This window comes from Schistocerca cancellata, chromosome 5, assembly GCF_023864275.1.
Source record: "Schistocerca cancellata isolate TAMUIC-IGC-003103 chromosome 5, iqSchCanc2.1, whole genome shotgun sequence".
Lineage (NCBI taxonomy): Eukaryota > Metazoa > Arthropoda > Insecta > Orthoptera > Acrididae > Schistocerca > Schistocerca cancellata.
The window spans coordinates 409,310,315-409,333,771 of NC_064630.1; the positions used below are offsets into that span (position 1 = coordinate 409,310,315).

At 41.2% G+C, this 23,457-nt stretch overlaps 1 protein-coding gene across 1 annotated transcript in view; it reads left to right on the top strand.

The window, feature by feature from the left end:
- LOC126188140 (DDB1- and CUL4-associated factor 13) overlaps positions 1 to 23,457 on the top strand; it is a 49,731-nt gene that overhangs the window by 22,463 nt on the left and 3,811 nt on the right. Inside the window, exons 4-7 of the mRNA XM_049929630.1 lie at positions 6,275 to 6,443; positions 6,520 to 6,667; positions 12,646 to 12,799; positions 19,677 to 19,823. Coding sequence (XP_049785587.1) covers positions 6,275 to 6,443; positions 6,520 to 6,667; positions 12,646 to 12,799; positions 19,677 to 19,823 — 618 coding nt within the window. The remainder of the gene's footprint in view (positions 1 to 6,274; positions 6,444 to 6,519; positions 6,668 to 12,645; positions 12,800 to 19,676; positions 19,824 to 23,457) is intronic.

Genomic DNA, 23,457 nt, shown 5'->3' on the forward strand with positions numbered 1-23,457 from the left:
GGATCTTGGGTTGAGCACCTGGATTGTGGGGATGGTAACACCTCTATTAAAAAAACTTAATGAGCTGCATGGCTGCTGATGTGTAACATTCATCAGCAGGCAACCTCTGGGAGACATGCTGCATGCACTTCAGTAGTGTAAGGCTTATCTAGGCATGTTGGGCTCTGTCTAGGTGGACTTTTATTTCTCCAACTGCTCATGGGACTGAGATGGAACCCTCAAAATTTCCTCTTCTTCCTCCTAGCAGGATGGGCGGGCCAGTGGTGGGTGTCACCACTCAATCCAACAAGAGGGCTCGTCGTCCTGACTCAGCAAGTTTTTGGAGTGCTTATGGTAGTAGTAATAGGACGCATGCTGCTGGTCAGAATGTGTTTGTAATAGTTAAATGGAAAGGCAACATCTTAATTAGTTCTCCCCTTTTTACATTCAGAATTGTTTAGAGGGAATTACTGGACGTTTAAAATCTATCAAGCAGTTGCACAATGGAACGCTGTTGGTAGAAATGTCTAGTTCCCATCAAGTAAAGAGCCTTCAGAAAGCTCAATGCCGTGGGGAGTACGTGATAGGAACTGCTACAGAACACATTGAATTACAGCAAAGGTGTTGTGGCTTGCAGCGATCCAGTTGACATTCTCAGAGAAGAACTGAAAGTTGAGTGTATCCAAGAAGGTATTGTTGATGTGCAAAACATTATGAAAAGGGAGGATGGCGATTTAGTGAATTCAGACTTGTTTATATCGACTTTCAACAGTAAGAAACTTTCAGAGCATGTCAAGGCAGATTTATGTCACTAACCCAATGTGCTGTTTTAAATGCTAGCACGTTGGGCACACTATTCTTGGTTGTAAGGGAGAAGCCACTTATGTGGTCAGGCTGTCCACAACAGAGTCAGTTATTCATCTCCTCCAAAGTGTGTTAATTGCTCTTGGGATCATCCTGTCTGGAGTAGTGATTGCAGTGCCCATAATGTGTTGTGGGGCTCAAACTATACTTGTCCTTGGGGTTGAGTCTTGGAGGACCTCATGATGTCTCAGGAGTTGTGCATCCTCAACACAGGGAGTCCCACTCATTTCTCGGCTGCTAATAATTTGTCCTCAGCCATTGAACTCACTCATCTCCAGCCCTTGCAGACTCTTCTCAGTGGAAAGCAAGTGGTGACCTCCATTCCAGTGACCACTTTCTGTTGTGGATCCAGCTTCTGGAAGGAGCAGTACATGAACGGAAGCCACCAAAATGGATGGTCAGCAGGTCTAACTGGGTGATGTTCAACCAGCTGGCTTTGTTTGAACACTGCCGCTTTCTTGAAGAAAGAAAGACACAGGAAATTATACTAGTGCAGTGCATCCCATATGGTGAGCCCAAAAAGATCTAAACAGGCATGCAGTCCCTTACTTTTGCTACCTCCTTTGCTTCTGTTCTTAAACAGCCACCGAGCGAGGTGGCGCAGTGGTTAGCACACTGGACTCGCATTCGGGAGGACGACGGTTCAATCCCGTCTCCGGCCATCCTGCTTTAGGTTTTCCGTGATTTCCCTAAATCGCTTCAGGCAAATGCCGGGATGGTTCCTCTGAAAGGGCACGGCCGATTTCCTTCCCCATCCTTCCCTCACCCGAGCTTGCGCTCCGTCTCTAATGACCTCGTTGTCGACGGGACGTTAAACACTAACATCCTCCTCCTCCTCCTCCTCCTTAAACAGCCAGTCAGAAGACTGATGCTGCTACATAGATGGAGGTTGGTAGTGTTAGCACCAGTACCTGCACTTGTCAATGAGCCTGTGCTGCTGCAGTTACTTTTATGCCCATACCTCCTCCCAGAACATCAGAAAAGGCCTGGATACTGATGTTGTGGAGATCTCTGCTCCTCCAAAGATTCAGTTTGGTCCACTGTCCAGCAGTAACACTACCACCTTCCCAGGCAAAGAAAACCAAAGTCCAAGACAAAGAACCAGCCACTGATGGAGACGAGAAGTAAGTAGTCTGATCATGATTTCATTGCTCTCTCTGACATCTCTCATGGTTCGTCTTCAGAGCTGATGGACCTTGATGTTGACTTAGGGCACTCAGCTCACCCCAAGATTGAGCCTCCATCCACTATGGACTCTCCTCCCCACCAGAAAGACCGAGTGAAAGTGCAACACACATGGCAAACAGCTACCATACTACAGTGGAACATTAATGAGTTCAGTACACATGTGGAGGAACAGAAACTCTTAGCATAGAGATATATTCTGTGCTTGTGTTTGGATGAAACACATTTCAAAGCCTCTGATGCCTCTGCACTATAGGGGTATACTCTTCATTGCAAGGATGATCTGATTGTAGAAAGTGCCAAGGGAGGGGTTCCTGTGTTTGTCAATAACACACACTCACCACTCCTCTGCTCTCTCCTTGGTTACTGACCTACAAGCTGTAGCCATTGCAGTTCATATGGGTCAGAAGATCACTATCTGCTCACTGTAGTTACATGTACAAGATGTGATAGACAGTGAGGCTGTCACAGTCCTTATAGAACAACTCCCCCCATCATTTCTTGTACTGGGTGATTTCAGTGCCCATAATGTGTTATGGGGCTTAAACTATACTTGTCCTAGGGGTTGAGTCTTGGAGGACCTCATGATGTCTCAGGAGCTGTGCATCCTCAACACAGTCATCCTACTCATTTCTCGGCTGCTAATAGTTTGTCCTCAGCCATTGAACTCATTCATCTCCAGCCCTTGCAGACTCTGCTCAGTGGGAAGTAAGTGGTGACCTCCTGGAAGGAGCATTACATGGGCAGAAGCCACCAAAATGGATGGTCAGCAGGTCTAACTGGATGATGTTCAGCTTGCTGGCTTTGTTTGAACACTGCTACAGTTTTGAGTAGGAATGGCTGGACCACATAAGCTTTCCTGGACACCCCACTTGTCCTATGAAAGCATGGGAAGCCATTAGAAGATTTCCGGTACATGCAGTTGATGTCAGAGCATAGTGCAATGAATATTGCCAATGCCAGTAAGGATTTGCATTCTGCTACTACCGTGTAACTATGGAGAGGAGCAAGACTTCAGATCCAACAGTTGTGAGTCTTACAATTGCCATTTCTCCCCGTGGGAGCTGGATTCGGCACTGTCCGAGACTCGTGATACTGCTCTGGGTCACTACTAACTCTGGTACTGCACTACTGGATGAAGCCTGTGTTTCCTGTATCTTTTGCTTCACACATGTGTTATCTGCTGTCAATATGTCTACTTGCTTGTGCAAAGCTGCATTACTTTTGCTCATCTCTGCTACCCAGCTGATTCCCGAGTCACCATTGCTCGTGTTTGTGAACCCGTCATTTGTGAAAAACTTTTACTTACCAGAAGGTACAATACAACAAACAACACAAAAGAGAATACAAACGGTCACTACAGGCCTTCAAACATAGCAACAGGACCTGCCCTCAATTCTTAAGATGTATCATCAGGCCCCAGGCCTTCAAACATATCAACAGGACATACCCTCAGTTCTTACGATGCATGATCAGCCATATCAACTCTGGACACTCATGGGCTTCATGCCCACAACTTCGACACATCTAGCATCTCACTGGCCAAAATAATCCTCCCAAATGTTACTTTTAAACTGAAGCAAATTCGCACGTCCTTTATACAAGGGGTGTTCATTAAGCAATGCCACACTTCTTTTTGGGTGAAAAAAAGTGGATTTTACGTGGGACATTGTGGAATATGAAATAAGAGATGGTACCCAAAAAACTGGAATTATTTTTTAAAAGCTATGTATTTTGAAATTGTGTACAAAACAACCTTATCCCCTTCAAGATACTCTCCATTAAAACTAATACATTTTCCCCACTGTGCGGAACATTTTTTGTAGCCATCTTTAAAGATGGCTGACAGCTCCTCCTATGATTTTTTTTTTCCTATACTTCTTCAGCGTTTTCAAATTGGTGTCTTTTCATGTGTGAAAATAAGAAAAAGTTGCATGGAGCCAAGTCAGGCGAGTAAGGTGCATGGAGCAGCAGATGCTATTTTTGCCAAAAACCGTCTATCAGAAATGGCTTTGTGTGCAGTTGAATTGTTGTGGTGGAAGAACCAGTCTCCCATGTGCCAAAAATCAGATCTTTTTTGATGAATGCTGTTGCACAATCTTCTCAAAATTCCAAATAAAAGGTTTGAGTGATGGTCTGACCTGAGGGAACAAACTCTGAATGAACCACCCCCTTGGCATCAAAAAAGCAAATCAGCATTGTTCTTATGTTTGATTTGACTTGACAACATTTTTTTGCATAGCTTGACGATGACGTCATCAGTTGGCTTGACTGTTGCTTTGTTTTTGGGTCGTAACTACACCACCATGACTCATCACCAGTAATGACTTTGACGGAAACCCTGGATCAGTTTCAAGCTGTTGTTTCAAAGCACGACATGTTTCAACTCAATGTTCCTTTTGATTGTCAGTCAGAATCCAAGGAACAAACTAGTCAGCAGCGCTTTTCATTTCCAAATCGTCTGTTAAAATTCTCTGAACCAAGCTCCAAGATAACACACTAATTTCTGATAGTTGATTAATTGTCTGTCAGCATAAGCTCTCGAATTTTCTCAATGTTTTCATCAGCTCGGGCAGCTGATGGATGTACAGAGTGAGATCTGTCATCAGTTGACATGTTGCCATTTTTAGATCGAGCACACCACTCGTACACTTCAATTTTTCCCATAGTATTATCATGGTAAGCTGTTTTTAACATTAAAACAGTGACAGCAGTATTTTTACCAAGTAGAAAACAAAATTTCACAGCTGCACGTTGTTCACTTAAACTTGCAATAATAAACAATGAAAAAAGAACAAAATAGCGCTAGCAAAAACAATCGCTGCAGATGAACAGAACAAGCCAGGTTGACAACACTGAATGCACTGAACTGGCAATGAGTTGCGCTATACACCCCTAGCAGCAGAAAATCGTACTACACAAACTCCACCCACTGCAATGTTATTCTGTTCTTTTTGGGTATACCCACATATTCTGACTTCAACCCCTGTAGTTGATTGAAGCTATATGTAGCCCTCAGAATGACATCTATAATGGACATGCATTCCAGGCAGAGAGCTATAAGGTTTCTTCTACCATAAATCCAGAGCATCGCAGATATTCATAGACATTTGCAGAATGACTACAGAGATTCGGCAGTGAACAAAAGAAGAGTGAGTCATTGGTGAAGTGTCTGTCAGAATCACAACAAGGTCACACAAACCTGCCAATACACTGACCGGCTGCACACAGCTGTGACACCTGCAATGTTGGAATGTGTGGACACTCTCATTCAAGATGATCAATGGATCGTAATCAAACCCCTTGCTGCTCAACTGGACATCTCTGTTGGTAGCGCTGAAACATTTGTCCACCAGTTGAAATACTCAAAGGTATATGCCCACTGGGCTCCTTGCCATCTAACAGAAGGCAATAAAGAGCAACGAATGACTATCTGTATGGAGATGCGTGTGCATTATGAGGCAGGTCATGACAGCTTCTTATCAATCATCATCATAGGTGATGAAACATGGATTCACCACTTTGAACTGGAAGCAAAACAGCTATCAGTGGAGTGACTCCAAACCACCTCTCCACCGAAGAAAAAGTTCAATACTGCACCCTAAGTGGCTAAAGTCATGGTGACAGCCATCAGGTATTCTAAAGGGGTTATTCTGTTCGATATCCTCCCTCATGATACAATGTTCAACTCTGAAGTGTACTGTACTACTGTCAGAAAACTGAAGAATGACATCATCGAGTGTGTCATCACAAAAATGCAAACGAACTTCTCCCCCTCCATGACAATGCAAGGATTTACACAAATCTGCGGACCTGAGAGTAGCTCACAAAACTACACTGGACTGTTCTTCCTCATCCATCCTACAGTTCGGATCTCGCAGTTTCAGATTTCCATCTGTTTGACTCAATGAAGGATGCACTCCACTGGAAGCTGTACATATATGATGGGGATGTTATTGATGTAGCAAAATCTTGGTTCCAACGTGGACCGGTAGAGTGGTACCATGTGGGCATACAGGTCCTCCCAGTGAAGTGGTGTAAGGCTTCCCACTGAACAGAGATTATGTTAAAAAACAGAATTTTGTAGCCAAAAGAGTGTGGAATAATATGGTGTATTGGAATTCTAAGTGAAACCAACCTGCTTTCAGAAAAAAGTTGTTGCATTACTTATTGAACACCTCTCATACATGACTTTTTATGTGTTGCATTGCTGAGATGTGAAAAACAATGTATTTGTATTTTTCAGACTGTACTTATGGGAGTGAGCCATAATTACAGAAAAGATGTCTTTGCTACATGTGGTGAACTGTGCCAGATTTGGGAACATTCTCGCAATGAGCCCATTCATTCGTATCAGTGGGGAGTTGACAGCTTACATACCATTGCATTTAATCCTGTAGAAAGTGACTTGTTAGGTAAGTTATTTTTTATACATAAACTAAGTACTATTTTGATGCCTGACATGTTCATGAACAGTGGAAATGATTGCAGTGACGTGTGCAAGTGATAGAAGTATCATTTTGTATGATACACGTGATACTGGACCAATGCGAAAACTTGTTATGACCTTACGTACAAATCAAATTAGTTGGAACCCGATGGAGCCATTTGTTTTTACTACAGCAAATGAGGATTACAAGTGAGTGCACTGTTTGTACCTAACAAAGTAATTCTATCATTGCTGTTTCTTTTCATAATAATGAAGTAAATGAAAAACAGAAAGCATATAAGAAAACATAAATGTTTTTATCTTTTTTGTTTGTAAGTCCAATCCTGTGATATAATTATGTGCTTTACTCTTGTTGTTTCACTCTAAGGGTTTTACTTTAGCTGTTTTTCATTGTAATTAATGTTTATTTTGTGTAATCATCTTCTGTATACATAGCAGCAGCTATTATGTTGACCACATGAAATTAGATTTTGAATAATTCCTGTGAAAACTGGTGTTGGAATGGTCCACCCAATTTTGTTTTATCTTAATTACATATAAACCACTGAGTTAATGATATCCAGGTTTATTAAAGGGTGTTTATTAATTAGTTATACAAAAGTAACCGTCATTGGGAGAAAGGCAAATAGCTTACTGATACAGGGTGACAATTACTGAACTATAGAGAAAAAAATTTAAATTAGTTACAAGCTACAGCATGCATACACTTTATTCAACATGTAAACATCACTTCAGATATTGTGATTTAGATTTAGATTTTGATATGCATGCCATCATTGGTGATGATGTGGCGCAGACGAATAGCAAAATTTTGCATGACCCACTGATGTGTTAGAACGTCGATGCTGTCGATGACCTCCTGAATGGCTGTTTTCATCTCAGCAATGGTTTTGAGGTTGTTGCTGTACACCTTGCCTTTAGTATAGTCTCACAAAAAGGAGTCGCATGTATTCAGATCTGGAGAATGTGGCGGTCAATCGAGACCCATGCCATTGGCCTCATGGGTTTCCCAGACCCAGAATGTGGTCCTCAAAGTGTTCCTCTAGGACAGGGGTGGGGAAACATTGCACTCGGCTCATGAGCGCACCAGCTGGTTGCGGCAGTGTAGTACCAGGCTAAGCTGCGGACGTTGGTGCGAAGCGACCACTACGTAGTGTTTCAAGAAATGCAGAGCGAAACAAGGAAATGGAGAAGTGGAGGTTTGATATCTTTTAAAAAGTAACGGTAGAATCATTTTTTTCTTTGTGCAAAAACGTGTAAATTCGAAATGTTTAATATGTGACAGTATTTTCGCTGGTGAGCGGAACTTTAGTATTGAAGGCCATTATAATAAATTTCACAAGGACGAGTACAATTTATTGTCGGATTCTGAGCGGATGGGGAAATTGATTGAGCTTAAGAAGAGCGATCTGACGATACTAGATGAATCTGTCGTAGTTGCTGTTGTCACGAGTGATCTGCGACTTTCTTCCGTCATGTCTCTCATCTAACTGATTTAACATTTTATGGAGCACTGTTTTCAATTTTTCAGGATGACAACAATGATAGCCCAGTGGTACGTGCAAGTTATAAAAGACTGCGGTTAATAAAGCGAGAGCTGGGAAACTGTTTGCTGAATTAATAAGTCTCGGTTAAGAGCAAACATCAGTGATGAAAATTTACGTAACTGTTTGCGTTTGTCTGTATGTAGACATTTTGTTCCAGATATTAAACGTATTGTAAACTCCACCTGCAATAATTAAATAAAACGTATCGTAGGTAAGCACTGATACTAACCTTATTCCTTCATTCAATAAAGCAAGCTAGGAAACAAAACGCATTACAGAGGAAGGAGCGGACAGTAGGTATGGTGAGGAGGGGAGAGAAGCGGGTGGCTAGTGGGGAGGGGAGAGAAGCGGGTGGCTAGTTTGCCCCTGTGTGCATGCAGAACACCTGTTAACTGCACGCGTGCAAGTGCACCGCACACGTGCAGGATTCCTGCCCGCCCCTGCTCTAGGACATCAAACACACTCGTGCTTTGATGGGGTTGAGCTCAGTCTTGCATGAATCACATCTTGTCAAAATCAGGGTCACTTTGGATAATAGGGATGAAATCATCTTCCAAAACAATCACGTACCATTCGGCAGTCACTGTGCCATCGAGGAATATCGCACTGATTATTCCATGGCTGGACATTGCACAACACACAGTCACCCGTTGAGAGTGAAGAGATTTCTCGACTGCGAAATATGGATTATCAGTCCCCCACATGTGCCAATATTGCTTATTGACGATCCCATCCAAATGCAAGAGGGCTTCGTTGCCAAACCAAAACACATTCACATCAAAGTCCTGTTTATCTATTCTGTGGATGATAGTGTTGGCAAAACACAACTGCTGCTCCATGATCCTGAGGCTTAATGGCTGATGAGTTTGAATTTTGTAGGGGAAGAGATGCAGATCTTTAACAACAATTTGTTGCAGTTGCTCCCAGTTGATTCTCACCTGTTACGCAGCTCGTCTGATTGATTTCCTGGGGCTGGTTTGAAACACAGCGCATGTCTTCTCAATGTCTTCAGGTGCTCTCACCCATTTTGGACAATCGACATTGCTAACATCTACATGTACGTTATTACTCTGCTATTCACAATAAAGTGCCTGGCAGAGGGTTCAGTGAACCAACTTCAAGCTGTCTCTCTACTGTTTCACTCTTGAACGGCGTGCGGGAAAAACAAGCACTTAAATTTTTCTGTGTAAGCCCTAATTTCTCTTATTTTATCATGTTGATAATTTCTCCCTATGTAGGTGGGTGCCAACAGAATGTTTTTGCAATTGGAGGAGAAAATTGGTGATTGAAATTTCATGAGAAGATCCTGTCACAACAAAAAACACCTTTGTTTTTATGATTGCCACTCCAATTCACATATCATGTCAGTGGCACGATATCCCTTATTTTGCGATAATACGAAAAGAGCTTCCCTTCTTTGAACTTTTTTGATGTCATCCATCAGTCCCACCTGATGCTGATCCCACACCACACAGCAATATTCCAGAATAGGGCAGACAAGCGTGGTGCAAGCGGTCTCTTTAGTAGACCTATTGCACCTTTTAAGTGTTCTACCAATGAATCACAGTCTTTGTTTTCTCTCCCCACAACACTATATGTGTGATCGTTCCAATCTAGGTTATTTGTAATTGTAATCCCTAAGTATTTAGTTGAATTTACAGCCTTCAGGTTTGAGTGACTTATCGCGTACTTGAAATTTAGCAGATATCTTTTAGTACTCGTGAATAACTTCACATTTTACTTTATTCAGGGTCAATTGCCAATTTTCACACCATACAGATATCGCATCTAAATCATTTTATAATTCATTTTGGTCATCTGATAACTTGATAAGATGGTAAATGGCAGCATCATCTGCAGACAATCCAAGTGGGCTACTCAGATTGTCTCCTATGTCGCTAATATTGGTCAGGAACAATAGAGGGCCTATAACACTTCGTTGGGGAACGTCAGATATTACTTCTGTTTTTCTCGATGACTTTCCTTCTATTACTACAAACTGTGACCCTTCTGACGGGACATCACGAATCGTCGCACAAATGAGGCGATATTCCACAGGCACGCAGTTTGGTTAGAATACACAGTCATCACGAACACAACCCATCCTCTCAAACTTGCAAATCAAATTCTTGATTGTGAGCACACTTGGACCAGTTGTCTTCAGCTTGAACTCAGTCTCAAACTTCCTTTGAGCCTCAGTTGGGCTGTTATTGCTTGTATAGTAGGCCTTCACAAGTGCTAGATGCTCAGGCATGCTGTACCGTGACATTTTCACATGCAAATGGCTGACAACAAGGCATGTACACATACGCTTAATAATTTCCATCATGCCCCATGGCCAACTGTGCAGTTTGAACTCTATGTTTGATACAACACTGAATGCAGTTTGTGGTGTCACCGCCAGACACCACACTTGCTAGGTGGTAGCTTTAAATCGGCCGCGGTCCATTAGTACATGTCGGACCCGCATGTCGCCACTGTCAGTAATCGCAGACCGAGCGCCACCACACGGCAGGTCTAGAGAGGCGGACTAGCACTCGCCCCAGTTGTACGATGACTTTGCTAGCGACTACACTAACGAAGCCATTTGCCGAGAGACAGTTAGAATAGCCTTCAGCTAAGTCCATGGCTACGACCTAGCAAGGCGCCATTAACCATATCTGGAGAGAGTCTCACTTGTATCGTCAATAGCGATGTACCACAAGGATGAATTAAAGTTAAGTAAACAGACGATACGTACTTTTCTTTAGTGCATTCATACGTATCCTGTTCCAGAACTCACGCCAGCCGGCGTGTGTGTACGCGTGCCTTTCGGTTACCCGTCACTGTGGACTGGCTGTCTTGTCAGGCCACTACACAGTTTATCTTCCAAGTTTTATTTACAAATGTTCTGTGTGGCTACCTTTTGTAACATGACAAATGTCACATCTGCAATCAGTTTCTTGCCAAATCCTAAGAAGCAAGTACAGTGGCAACTACTTGTGTTATCCATTGTCACAGTTTGTCGATGTTTACTGGCAGCACAGGAACAGACACACTGTTTTTAATGGAACACCATACATAGAAATCCATTGGAGTTAAATCAGGTGATTGTGGTGTCCTAGATATTGTTCCACCATGTCCAATTCAAGTTGGCATGTTCCTATGGAGATATGCGACAACTACACAATGATAATGTTGTGGCATGTCACCTTGTTGGAAAATAAATTCTGTGCCTAAACTTGTTGTAATTGAGGCATTAGATAATGTTCAAGAATGTACAGGTACAATATGCCAGTTACAGTTGACTTGGCAAAAAAGAAAGGACCGTAAACCTTGTTTCAACTTCCAGCGCAAAAAGCAGTTACCTTAGGAGAGTCCCATACATGTTCGATTATGTGACGTGGTTTCTCCTCACTCCATATCTGAACGTTATACCGATTTACTTTACTGCAGGTATGGAAGGCGCCTTCGACACTGAAAACCTTTAAGAAAATTGTCTTCACTCTGCATTTTTGTAAACATTTCTACACAAATCTCAGCTCATTTTTCTTTTGTCACTTTCTCTTAAAACTTGTGACAGTTCCAGTTTGTAAGGTTTGAATGACAGGCATTTCTGTAATACATTCCACATTGTAACACTAGGCATATTCAATTCTAAGCTGGCATGTCTCTTTGATTTACCCAGGCTACGAGTGTTAAGACTGCCAAACTTGTTCAATTGCTGCATCAAAGGCTGCTGGCTGACCCTGTCCCAGCATCCTATGTGATATACAGCCAGTTTTGGTGAAACGATTGCCAATTAATAACAGTTTATCTTTGAGGTGTTGGTGTGTGATATTTAGTCTTTAATTGTGTCTGAACTGTAGTAGCATATTTGGATTCATGAAACCATAAACAACACTGCACATGCTCTGCACCATTGTATGACTCCATGTCAACTGTTGGAATAACTCATTTGCGCATGCTACTAGGAGGAACCGTAGGAACTAAGTATTAGGTGTGAGTAAAACTTAAACATATACTGCATTCATTGCTGTATCAATCATTTCTGTAAGTTATTTACTCTTTTCACAATTAAAGGTGGCTTTTGTGTGACTAATTTTTAAACACCCTGTAATTAGCAAGAACTCGGCATGCAGGGTCTGCTTCTGAAATCAAAATCACAATCTTCAAAATAAAATTTATTTGTTCATTAATTCTCTGGAATTCACTTGGAAGTATTATTACAGCTATTCGTACCTCCCATGACAGTTGTTATATTAAGGATTTCTTGTCTTGAGGAATTACAGATTGTCCCTCAGGAACTCAAAAACAATCTTACTGACTTGATACACAAGTGCAGTGCAGTGTTGATTATGACAGTGTTCACCATATCTGGGAACAAACATTTTGGTTATTTTGCAGCTGAATGAGCTAAACAATGTAAGAAAGTTAAGGTGTGTTAAGCTACCGGTATATTTGGATGTACATACGCCTGTGTGTGACGTCAGAAAGAATCAAAAACCTATTGTTACATATTACACTCACATTTTCCCTCCGTTCCATGGTGGCTTAGGCTAGTGTCTTTGTGTGATAATATTTACAGTTATTTTCATTGTATAGTAATTGTTGAGATTAATTAAAAATTGACTTTTACAGCCTCTACAGTTTTGACATGAGAAAGTTAAATGCACCATTTCAAGTTCATTGTGACCACACATCAGCTGTGATCACAGTCGACTATTCTCCTACAGGAAAGGAGTTTGTTAGTGGAAGCTATGACAAATCAATAAGAATTTTTGAAGCTGCAAAGGTATGTTTCATGTTTGTGTGTGTGTGGTGGGGCGGAGGGGGGGGGGGGGGGGCATGTGCGTGCATACATGCGTGTGTGACTTCATAGCATATTTTAGGCTGGTGATTTTATATACAGCTAAAATGGGGAATTTTGTATTGCAAATACAGGAAAAGTTGTAAGAACTTAAGTCCTAGAAAATTGTAAGATATTAATAATACATTTTACGAAATGATGATAAGTTGTGGAAATATTTATAAATTTTTGTGCCATAGGTACAAAGAGAGTTCAGCTTTGTTTACCTAATCCAGTCATCCCAATTCTAGTTTTCCAAGTCACTGTAGACAAACAACTGTGTCACTGAAACAGAAGACCAATTGTTTAAAAATAAAATAAGAGCATAAGGTAGTGGCAGTCTTATGGCTTAGTAGGAAACCACTGCAATCTGCCACCAAAATATTGATTACAAAGCTAAACTTATTTGGGGTAGGAAGAAATGCCTACCTATGGCCAGAAAATGCCTTGAGACACTTCCATATGGATTAGCAACCCATACGATGAGAGTGGGTCAACAGCCCAGTCTCATGCCCACTGACTAAAAACAGCAGTAAACACAGTATGATGGAAAGACAAGCAATAGAGCAATTACTCAAGGGCTAAGTCAGTTACAGCAAATGCAGACCTGATCATTTGGATTCTGGATACTAAGAAATCATTGAAAAGAACTTAGGGTTCCCGAAGCTTCTCAAACCCCACAAAACAAAATTAATTGGCACCCTCAGTATTGAGACTTAATCCAAAACTGGAAACTCAGAATACTGATGTATACCTGCAGCCTATTCAGAATTTTTATACTTCATCATATGCAAAAGAAAACTTGTGGTTAAACACATAAACAGTAATTTACATATATTGGCTACTGCATATACATACTTCTGTCCAGTGTTAGATGGTAAATTTCACATTGCCTTCATGAGTCTCTCTTCACAGTTAAATGTGTTAACAAGACCTATACGTTGGTGAACACACATGCTCCAGCAAACAATGAACCTGACAAAAACAGTTCTGATCACAGCTTGAACGAACCTTGTAGAAGGTGTCTGGACACCATGTTAACATCCTATTTGCAGATTTTAATACACAAATTGGTAGAAAATGGAAAAACAGCCACACTGTCAGAATTTTCTCACCAGACAAGAAGACAAATGCTAATGGACAGTGCTTAATAAATGTATACCCTTTAGCTATGTCCAACATTTTAAGAAACTTCCACAGAAAGTGACCACATGGAAATTACTTATCACTTACATGTATGAACACCAAATTGACCGTGTAGCGATCATTATAAAATTCTCTCTGGAAATCAAACATTTGCTAGTATGCAAGGGTTATCAAGGATTCATATCATCATTTCTTGCAACTGAAAGTCTGCTTCAGACCTAACCAGAAAAACTGTCACAAACCTAGAATATTACACATTAACCCAGAATACTTAAAATAAATACATTTGAATTTATACAGTCACTGCACACAAATATGAGATACACTTGTTGGGACCATTCAAGAATCAGCAAGGAAACTTGGTATACCTCCACAAGACGTAAGCATTTGTACTGTAGAGCCTTGGAATTCTGCATCCAAGTATAGAGAAATTGGAATAGCCACAAAAGTCCACATAATTGACAGTACTTCATAGAAATAGGAAGAAAACATCCAAAACAATTGGTTAAATTAAACGCAGTACCATTTCAATAGAGTGAATGAAGTTTGTGATGATGTCAGAACCACAAAAATTTCTGCACAACTTTTACTGAAGAACAAACACATTAGAAATTGCCCAGAATTTGTTTCCATTGCACAGAGGGAACATGTAGGATGAACACACAAGCTAACTGTGACATATATGAGAAACTACACAGCTGTGACTCTGCTACAGAAAAATTATAACATCACAGATTGATGCCGAACCGAGACCCAGCTTCACAGGCATACTATGCATATATCTTAAAAACAATAACACACTGGAGGAAGACAGTATAATTGCTGAGACACTCAAGATCAAAGTAAAACTCATGACTGACAGACTACATGTCATAATTATGAGTAAATGGGGGAACAAAGTTATACATACTGATTTTAAAACTGCTTGGATTTACTGTCTCACAAAAAAGGCAACATGAGGGACGAGGTATTTATTTTCTGCCAGTCACTCACAAAGTACTCCTCCCATGGTATTCTTAGCTGATTAGAGCAACAGATGAAGAGGAAGGTAGTTAGATGTCAGGTGGAATTTCGATCTAGCTGATCTTTTCAAGTACAGATCTGAAACCTCAAGATATATGATACCGTGAGTGAATTTGCACAATGGTCACATTTGTAGATTTAAAAAAAGGCTACGACTTGATTGACCAACCATCGTCTTCAATGTATCACACTAATATGGTGTTGGATAACAAAAGCACCACTTTATGTGACGGACTTTAAGAAACAACAAAGTAGGAAGACATAGATTGCTACTTACCATAAAGATGACATATTAAGTTGCAGACAGGCAGAATTAAGACACTTACACACAGCTTTTGGCCACAGCCTTCATCAGAAAACACACACACACACACACACACACACACACACACACACACACAAGGAAGCACACCTCACGCACACACGACCGCCAACTCTGGGAGCTCAGGTCAGAATGCATCTATCACGTGGGATGGCAACAGCAATCTGGAGGGGGCGGGGAAAGGGAAGGGATAGTAGTGTACAGGTAGGGGGAGAGAGAACTGCTGTCTGGCAGAGTCTGCAGTGACTAGAATGCCTACAGATACAGTGTCAGGAGGTTGTGGGGCAGGGAGATGATGAGAAAAGGAGTGAGAAAGGAGAGGAGAGAGGAAAGATGGGCGGATTGGAGGTGTGAGGGCAAATGGCATGGGAAATCTGTTTGTGCACTAGGTCTGGGGGATAGTGCCTGTCTGTGAAGACCTTGGTGAGGCCTCAGCATACTGGACAAGGGAGTTCTTTTTACTGCAGACACACCGTCCTCGGGTGGCCAGGTTGTATGGGAGGGACTTTTTGATATGTGCTATCGAAATGCAGGTACTGTGGTGTTTGTTGAGTTTAGTGTGGACAGAGGTGTGGGTGGAGCCATAAGAGAGGAGGAGGAGGTTGTCATCAAGGAAGGTGGCATGCTGGGTTGACAAGGAGCAGATGAAGTGGATGGGAGAGAAGGTGTTGAGGTCATGAAGGAATGAAGATAGGGTGTCTTGGCCCTGAGTCCAGATTGTGAAGATATCATCAATGAACCTGAACCATAGTAGAGGTTTGGCAGTTTGGGAGGCTACGAAGATCTCCCCTAGATGGCCCATAAACATGTTGGCATGAGGGGGTACCATGTGGGTGCCCATAGCTGTGCCACGGATTTGGTTCTAGACATTCCCTTGAAAACAGAAGTAGTCATGGGTTAGGATAAAGTTAGTACAGTGTATGAGAAATGAGAAATGGAATCTGAAGGACATTGCAAAAGATAGAGTTCAGTAGTGGTAAGACCATGGGTATGGGATTTGTTGCTGTATAGGGAGGTGGCATCAACAATGATGAGTAGGGATCCAGGAGGTAAAGGGGTGGGGATGGTGGAGAGCTAATGAAGGAAGTGGTTGGTATTTTTGATGCAAGGAAGTGGTTGGTATTTTTGATGCGGGAGGCTAGATTACGGGCAGTTTGTTGGTGGTTTTGGTCAATGCGGGCCAAAATTCTTTCAATAACCAGCCACATTGGGGCATCCAGGATTGTTGGGTTCATGGATTTTGAGGAACATGTAGGTAGGTTTGCAGGTTTCATATGTGTGAGGAGGGAAATGGAGTCAGGGCTAAGGTTCTGGAAAGGGCCTACGACTCTAAGGAGGGATTGGAGGTTGTGGTGGACTTCTTGGATGGGATAACTCTGGATGAGTTTATAGGTGGAGGAGTCATAGGTGGCAGAGTCCTTCTGCGATTCATTACAACAGTGGTGGAATTTTTGTCTGTAGGTAGAATGATTAGGTCAGGATTTGTTTTGAGTTTGTGTATGGTTATTCTCTCCTCTGCTTAAAGATGGTTGTTCAGAGGAACGGACCTGGGGAAGGATGGTGAGGCTAAGTTTGAGGTAAGGAATTCCAGCGGGTGATTAGGTGGAACCAGGCAGGATCACAGTTAGACGGTGGTATGAAATAGAAGGGGCAGGGTTCAGTGTTGGAGTTAGGTTGGTTTTGGTTGGAGAGATTGGTGGCAAAGAAATGCTTCCATTGCAGGGATCGGAAGAAGGAGAGTAGATTTTTGACAATTCCAGCATGATTAAATGTCAGTGTAGGGCTAAAGGTGAAGCCTTGGGATAGGACTGAAACTTGTATGGAGCTGGTGAGTTTGGTGGAAAGGTTAACAACAGTGTTATGGGAATGTTTCGGTTCTGGATTTGGTGGAGTGTTGATAGGGAGTTTTGGGGGATGTGGCAAGTTGAAAAGGTCAGCTAGCAGAGTTTTATTGCTATGAGAGGCATAAAGGAGGAACACTGCGGTTAAGATAGGGATTGGATAGTGGTGCCCTGAGGCAGCAGTAGGATGTCAGCAAGTTGGATAATTTATGGAGGTGTTGTCTGGAATGCTCCTCCAGCTGCTGGAAGAAACACAATCTCTTGATCTTTTGAAACAAAAATGGGTGTAAAGCAAGGTAATGGATTACTTCCACTCATTTTCAATTTGTTACTGTATCCAGTTATCGGAACTCGACAGAAAGAAGTACCTGGAATAAATATGAGGACAAAAAGTAAATGAAACAATATCAGGAATTTCATCTTTTCTGATGACCTGGTAATAATTACTAGGACCACTACATGGTTTAGAACAGCTTCATTAAACCTCACTCAAAACTGATGTCCACATCTCTTACGAGAAAAACAATATGTAGACTAAAAATGCTCAGTACCGACATCAGTCATGATGTGATATGCCAACATCAGGTTCAAAACATCAATTTCCTTCAAATGGAGTGATTTCAGAGTGTTTTGAGGTTATTTTCATTGTAACTTGGATAGGTTTGTTACATTACATTGTGTGTAACGAATGTAGTGGGGTATATGTTTAATGAATAAAATAGCCTACAAACAGAATATCAAACAATGGAAACTCCAGGTAGGAATATCAACAAAATCGTTGCTAAAAACAGAAAATTTTTGTGCACCAATGCTTGCCAGAAAGATAACTAGTGTTAGAAGGAACCCTATGGATTTGGGTGATTTTGGACAGCTGTCTTTTTCAAAATCTCTGTCTGAAGTAACAAATTATGTGGGGGGGGGGGGGGGGGGGGAATTTGGACATAAATTAGTTTTTTTAATTCTCTGTTCCTCCTATTTCATTTTAGTGACTTTTAACACATTTTAAGGATGTCCATCATTACAAGTAAGTGGTAAGGATTGAGGTAATAAAATTTATATATTAAAGGCCAATTCTTATTTGCTAATAAATTAAATTGTGAATTTTTAAAGTTCTAAATTAAAGTATAAAAATTGGGACAAAACAAAGAAATTTTACTAAAAGACCAAAATCATTTTTCTCACTCAGCATTCAAAATTAAATTGCAAGCACATCAAACACTGACCATGAAGTTGCGATGGCCTAAGAGTCTAAAGCACAACTTCTCAAAAAATAAATATCCCTCTCTTCTCAGAGGGTGTAGGAAATACAAAGTTTGTTCGTTTTGCATTGTGTCTTCATCAGCCACATTAGGAAACCAAATATGTTTCTACTGTTATTGTGTGGGCACATCTATTTTCAGATCCAACAAATGGGTTTTGTGTGCTTTGTATTTAACTCTTGTCACTGTTCTAACACCATAATCTGCACTATAACATTGACACTCACCCATATGATTTCAGTTGACGTCATATTGCAAGCAGTGGAACTACGTACAGTTTGTGGCATCCTGTGTGAATGGTAGCTCATGGTGGCACTACTGAAAGCCAAAAATTGTGGCATCACGTTAGTTATGTCTGTGAACCCAACTTTAGTGTGGGATGATGTGTAACTTACGTCCTGAAGTCCCTATGTAATAATCTAGAATACTGAAATAACAAATGACTGTTATAGCACATGTATGTTCATCATAACAGCCTTAAACAGAGAGTGGGTTCTGCAACATGCGGAAACAACTTCTCTGTAACAGTGGTCTAGGTATTACCGATCATGAACAGGGTGGCTGGCCCAACAATATGTATTTCAAATCTCTCAGTTTTTCCACTTCGTTGGTAGGTGCATTGTCCTAAAGAAAGATGAATTTCCCCACTTTTGCAATCTAGACCTTCACTTGTGTGTTTGTTCATTCATTTGCTGAGTCAGTGTGAAAGAAAACTGCCAGATAATTATTACTTCCATTTCATGTCTAAAATTGTAGGTTATCCACAGTAAGTATACTCCATTTCACTAACATAAACCAAGAACAGCTAAAAATTAAGAGCAAAGTTAAGGAAGCAGATGGTTTATCTCATAATGTCATAAACAGAAGTGAGATGGTGCGGCACTGTACAGGTGTGCCATAGGATCTACTGCTGTGCTGTACTTGTAACTCTCAAACAGGCACCAGCTCTAGAATCTTGGTCAATGTGTCTTCTCCTGAGAGTGAGAAGAATGTATAATGAGTTTGATTTTCTTGGTAATCTGGAGGTTACATAATGGACTATTTTGTGATTGATTGTGATGTCTCATTAACCATAAACTAAGTGGGCAAAGCTTAAAGTTTTAACTGTGACTTTATCCTGTGTGGTAATTGAGAATGGTTGTGTAAATAAAATTCTGTATTCAATATTTTTATTTTTTTTAAAGATAACATTCTGTATGTCAAATAAACATGCGTCTACAATTTTTCTTTAGGGGCATTCAAGAGACATCTACCACACAAAACGAATGCAAAGACTGACATCGGTTGCTTGGTCTCTTGATAACAAATACATTCTAAGTGGCTCAGATGAAATGAATATTCGAATATGGAAAGCACGGGCATCTGAAAAACTGGGAGTGGTAAGCTTTGTAGCACTATATTGATATTACAGCACATACATTTTTGTTACTAAGACCTCATTTTATATAAGTAGTAAGTAAGGTAAACATTAAAATATGTAGACTTTCTCTCTGTTTCCACTTCCATTATTTGATTTTAACTTCTTGGCATCCATCCATCCCCCCTCAGAGCATACACACACCTCATCACTCTTGTAGGGTGTCTGTGATGGTCTAGCAGGTTGAGCACTAGACCCCAGCTGTGAAGGTCCCAGGTTCAGTCTCAGATAGAGAGACAGTGATTTATATTTGTTCCAGTCCCTTCAGGACAGTTCCAGCTCCACTCAATCTGCTATTAAATGAGTACTGGGGACCTCTCTGTAAGGGAGAGGAGGGAGGGAGGGGGGAGGGGGCGCAGCCTAGGTGATGAGCCCACCATCCTCCCCTCCTAGTGCCATGGCGAAGAAAGGCCGCCCTATACTTACAATCAGGCCAATAGCCCAGTCAGGATTTGCACCACAGACTTTATCTTTATTCTTGTTGTTAGCTACAGTGGAGGCCAGATTTACACCTAAATTAGCTTCTTTTGTCTTGTAGAAATTTAAAATGTGGCATTTGGTGATATGTATGCCAGGAGTACCATACGTTACGAATCACTTCCACTGGGATATGAAGCCATCATAAAAGATAATGCCCAGTTCAGAAGCTATTCGTATTATTTTTGTTCTGTCAGAGACGTAAGTGAGGGGTTTGCCTTGGTGGGACAGTTGCATTTTATTGTACTTGACGATTAGCCATTTCTCCTAGGCTATGGCGGAATGTCAGATTGTGATCCCTGCAGGCTTTTGTCATTGATGTGACAGCTGCCTCCTTATCGCAGAATTCCATGTCTGTGAGAGTTGGTCCTAAACTTTTAATTATCAGCTTGAAAAAATAAAGTTATGTAATTAATTTTTGTTTCTCTGCAGCTAGATGTTTGCAGTCCTGCTACACACTGAAATGCCCATGACACAGCAACATAACGCACTGCAAAACAAAATCCCACAGCCCTTTGGTAAAGTAGAGATGGGCAGTGCCATTTTGTTTTAGTCGCTCTAGCGGTGTGCTATGGGACTCTGGCATGGGGATTTCATTGCGTACCGAGACTGAAGTCATGCTTGAAAACAAACAGAAAATTAATTATGTACGTTTATTTTTCCGAGCTGATAGTAAATACCTCATTCCGATACCTAGCACAGTGATATTTTCTTCCTCTGCTGTTGAAGCAGTGGAAATGTCTTTTGAATATTTTTGGTCTCTTTATCTTCTGGATATATTTCTTGTAGTGCTTGTAGGGCCATAAGAGACAGGGAGCACATGAGAAATGTTTTACTCTTATTACACCAGCTTGAATGTGTTCAGGATCTTATATACTTAAAGCTCTGTGGTACAAACAATGAATTTATTAGGAAGGGGGATCATGAAGACATTGTCATGGAAAACGAGTAAGCAGCTGAGGTGTTCTCTTACTTTGAACATTCATAGTGCCATGTATCTAAAATAATGTGCACTAAGTGTGCACTCAAAATTTTGAATTTGTCAAGTTCAAAGTAATTTTGAGTCTCTTAAGATGCTTCATTCTCAATATGAGCCACAGCTGTATCTAAAAGGCATCCCCTCACCCATTTCCCAAAAGGTCTCATCAAGCTTAAAACTTCCAGTGACCAGCTTAATTTCCTAAGGTGCACCATAACTAACAGTTTTAAACCAGATGGTTTGGCAGATCCATAGCTCATGTATCCATAACCAAGACAGGATTATATAAAGTCTGTAAAACTGGACCAGGTGGGCTTATGTTTTATCGCTATGATAAAACATGTTAAAATATTCAACATTTTTATGGACTGTGCTTTCAGGATCGTAATCTGATGTGGCAATCTAGAAATTTAAAATCAAATGTGAGACCCAGAAATATTAATAACCTGAAAAATTAAAACATTGTACTTCATCCTCAATCTAACAAAATTAATTCACCACACGAAAAGCTAAAAGGGTACAAGACAGGATTCCTCACTGTGGACATTGTATTGTCAATTGCAATAACTAAGACAGCCACACTTTACATTATGAGCTGAGAGACAGTCTTCTCTAGTTCAAAGTGGTCAGATAGATATCTTTAAATGGATCTAAATAAGTTAAACATGAAGTGCTGAGAGAAAGGTGTGTATAAACATGTGTAACATTCTTCGAAGCCTTGTGTGTGGATATCATGCCTCTGAGTAGTTTAGAAGGTCTGCTCGCTGTCATGGGGAAAATGCCGAGTAGCCTGTTGTATATTAATCTCCAGAAAGTACTATTGGCATTTTGAGGTTGATACAAGCCATTGGTGACCATTCAATCTTGAGAGTAGTCCAGGAGTACTGATTCTGGGAACACTGTGATACTATTTGGGCATGTAATGATGTAATGGCATTCCTAGGCTTCAGTTGGGGGCTCCTTACATGGTTCAAGGTGGACATGATACACCGTGAAAGTTTCAGTGGCCACTGGGGCCTTTAAAACCATCCCCATACTGAGTTTTCGTGCTGAGGCTAGTGAGCTGCAACTTCACTTCAGGAGACATCTCCTCATGGTGCAACAGGCCTACAAAACAAAGTCCATGCCAAACACATTTGCATACCATATCATTCTTTGATCACCACTGGTTTTTTTGTCATCAACAACAAGAAGCAGTGAGGCCCTGTGGGAATCACACAAAGGATTTCCATCTGGAGATGGGTGTGGCTGATATTATAGTTTTATCTCTTTTTTTTTAACATTTTAGATAGGTATCACAGTTTTAAAGTTATGTTCACTGCTGGTTCCAAAAAGGGGGATTTCCTTGTCTGTTCACTAGTGTCCCTCAACCATGTCTTAGGATTCATCTTCCCCATGAATATACTGTATTTACCACACAGCTCCATATGATCCTTAAGGCTCTTGAGCAAATAAGAGGTCTTCAGGACCAAAATTTCTCATCTGCTGTGATTCCCTAAGTGCCCTACAATCATTGCAACACATGTGCCCAGCAGAGAAAGTGGTCCATCTAATACATGACCAATCGTACTTCAGCAGCAGAGGAGGCAGGTATCATTCTCTGGGTCATGTGGGAATTTGGAGAAATGAACAAGTGAACCAAACCACCAAGGAAGGCAGCAGGGAACACGGGATCAGTGTGCCATTTGCCTGCAGGTTGGCAGTTCACTGTTGCTTCAGTTATCCATGCAATTGGTGGCAGGGGGATTTTTTTTGGGGGGGGGGGGGGGGGTGATTGACAGTGAGGTACAATAAGCTGCAGTTCGTGAAGTCAGCTATCTGGTTATGGCATTCCTCATGTCAGTCACGCAGGAGAGATGAAGTGAGCCTGACATGCATCTGAATTGGGCACTATTCCCTGATACATGGATTCATACTGTGGAAAGAGGATCCCCCAGTCTGTGATGCCTGTGGCGTGCAACTCACTGTACATAACTTTTTAATGGAATGCATTTTATATTGCGATGAGAAGGTGGAAATGAATTTTGGTGATGAGCTGCCCTCTATTTTAGCTTTTGACAAGATAAGAGTGGTAAAGGTTTTAAAGTTTTGTGAAGTGTCTGGCCTCCAGCATAAGCTTTTAGGCTGGAGATTTTAGTGT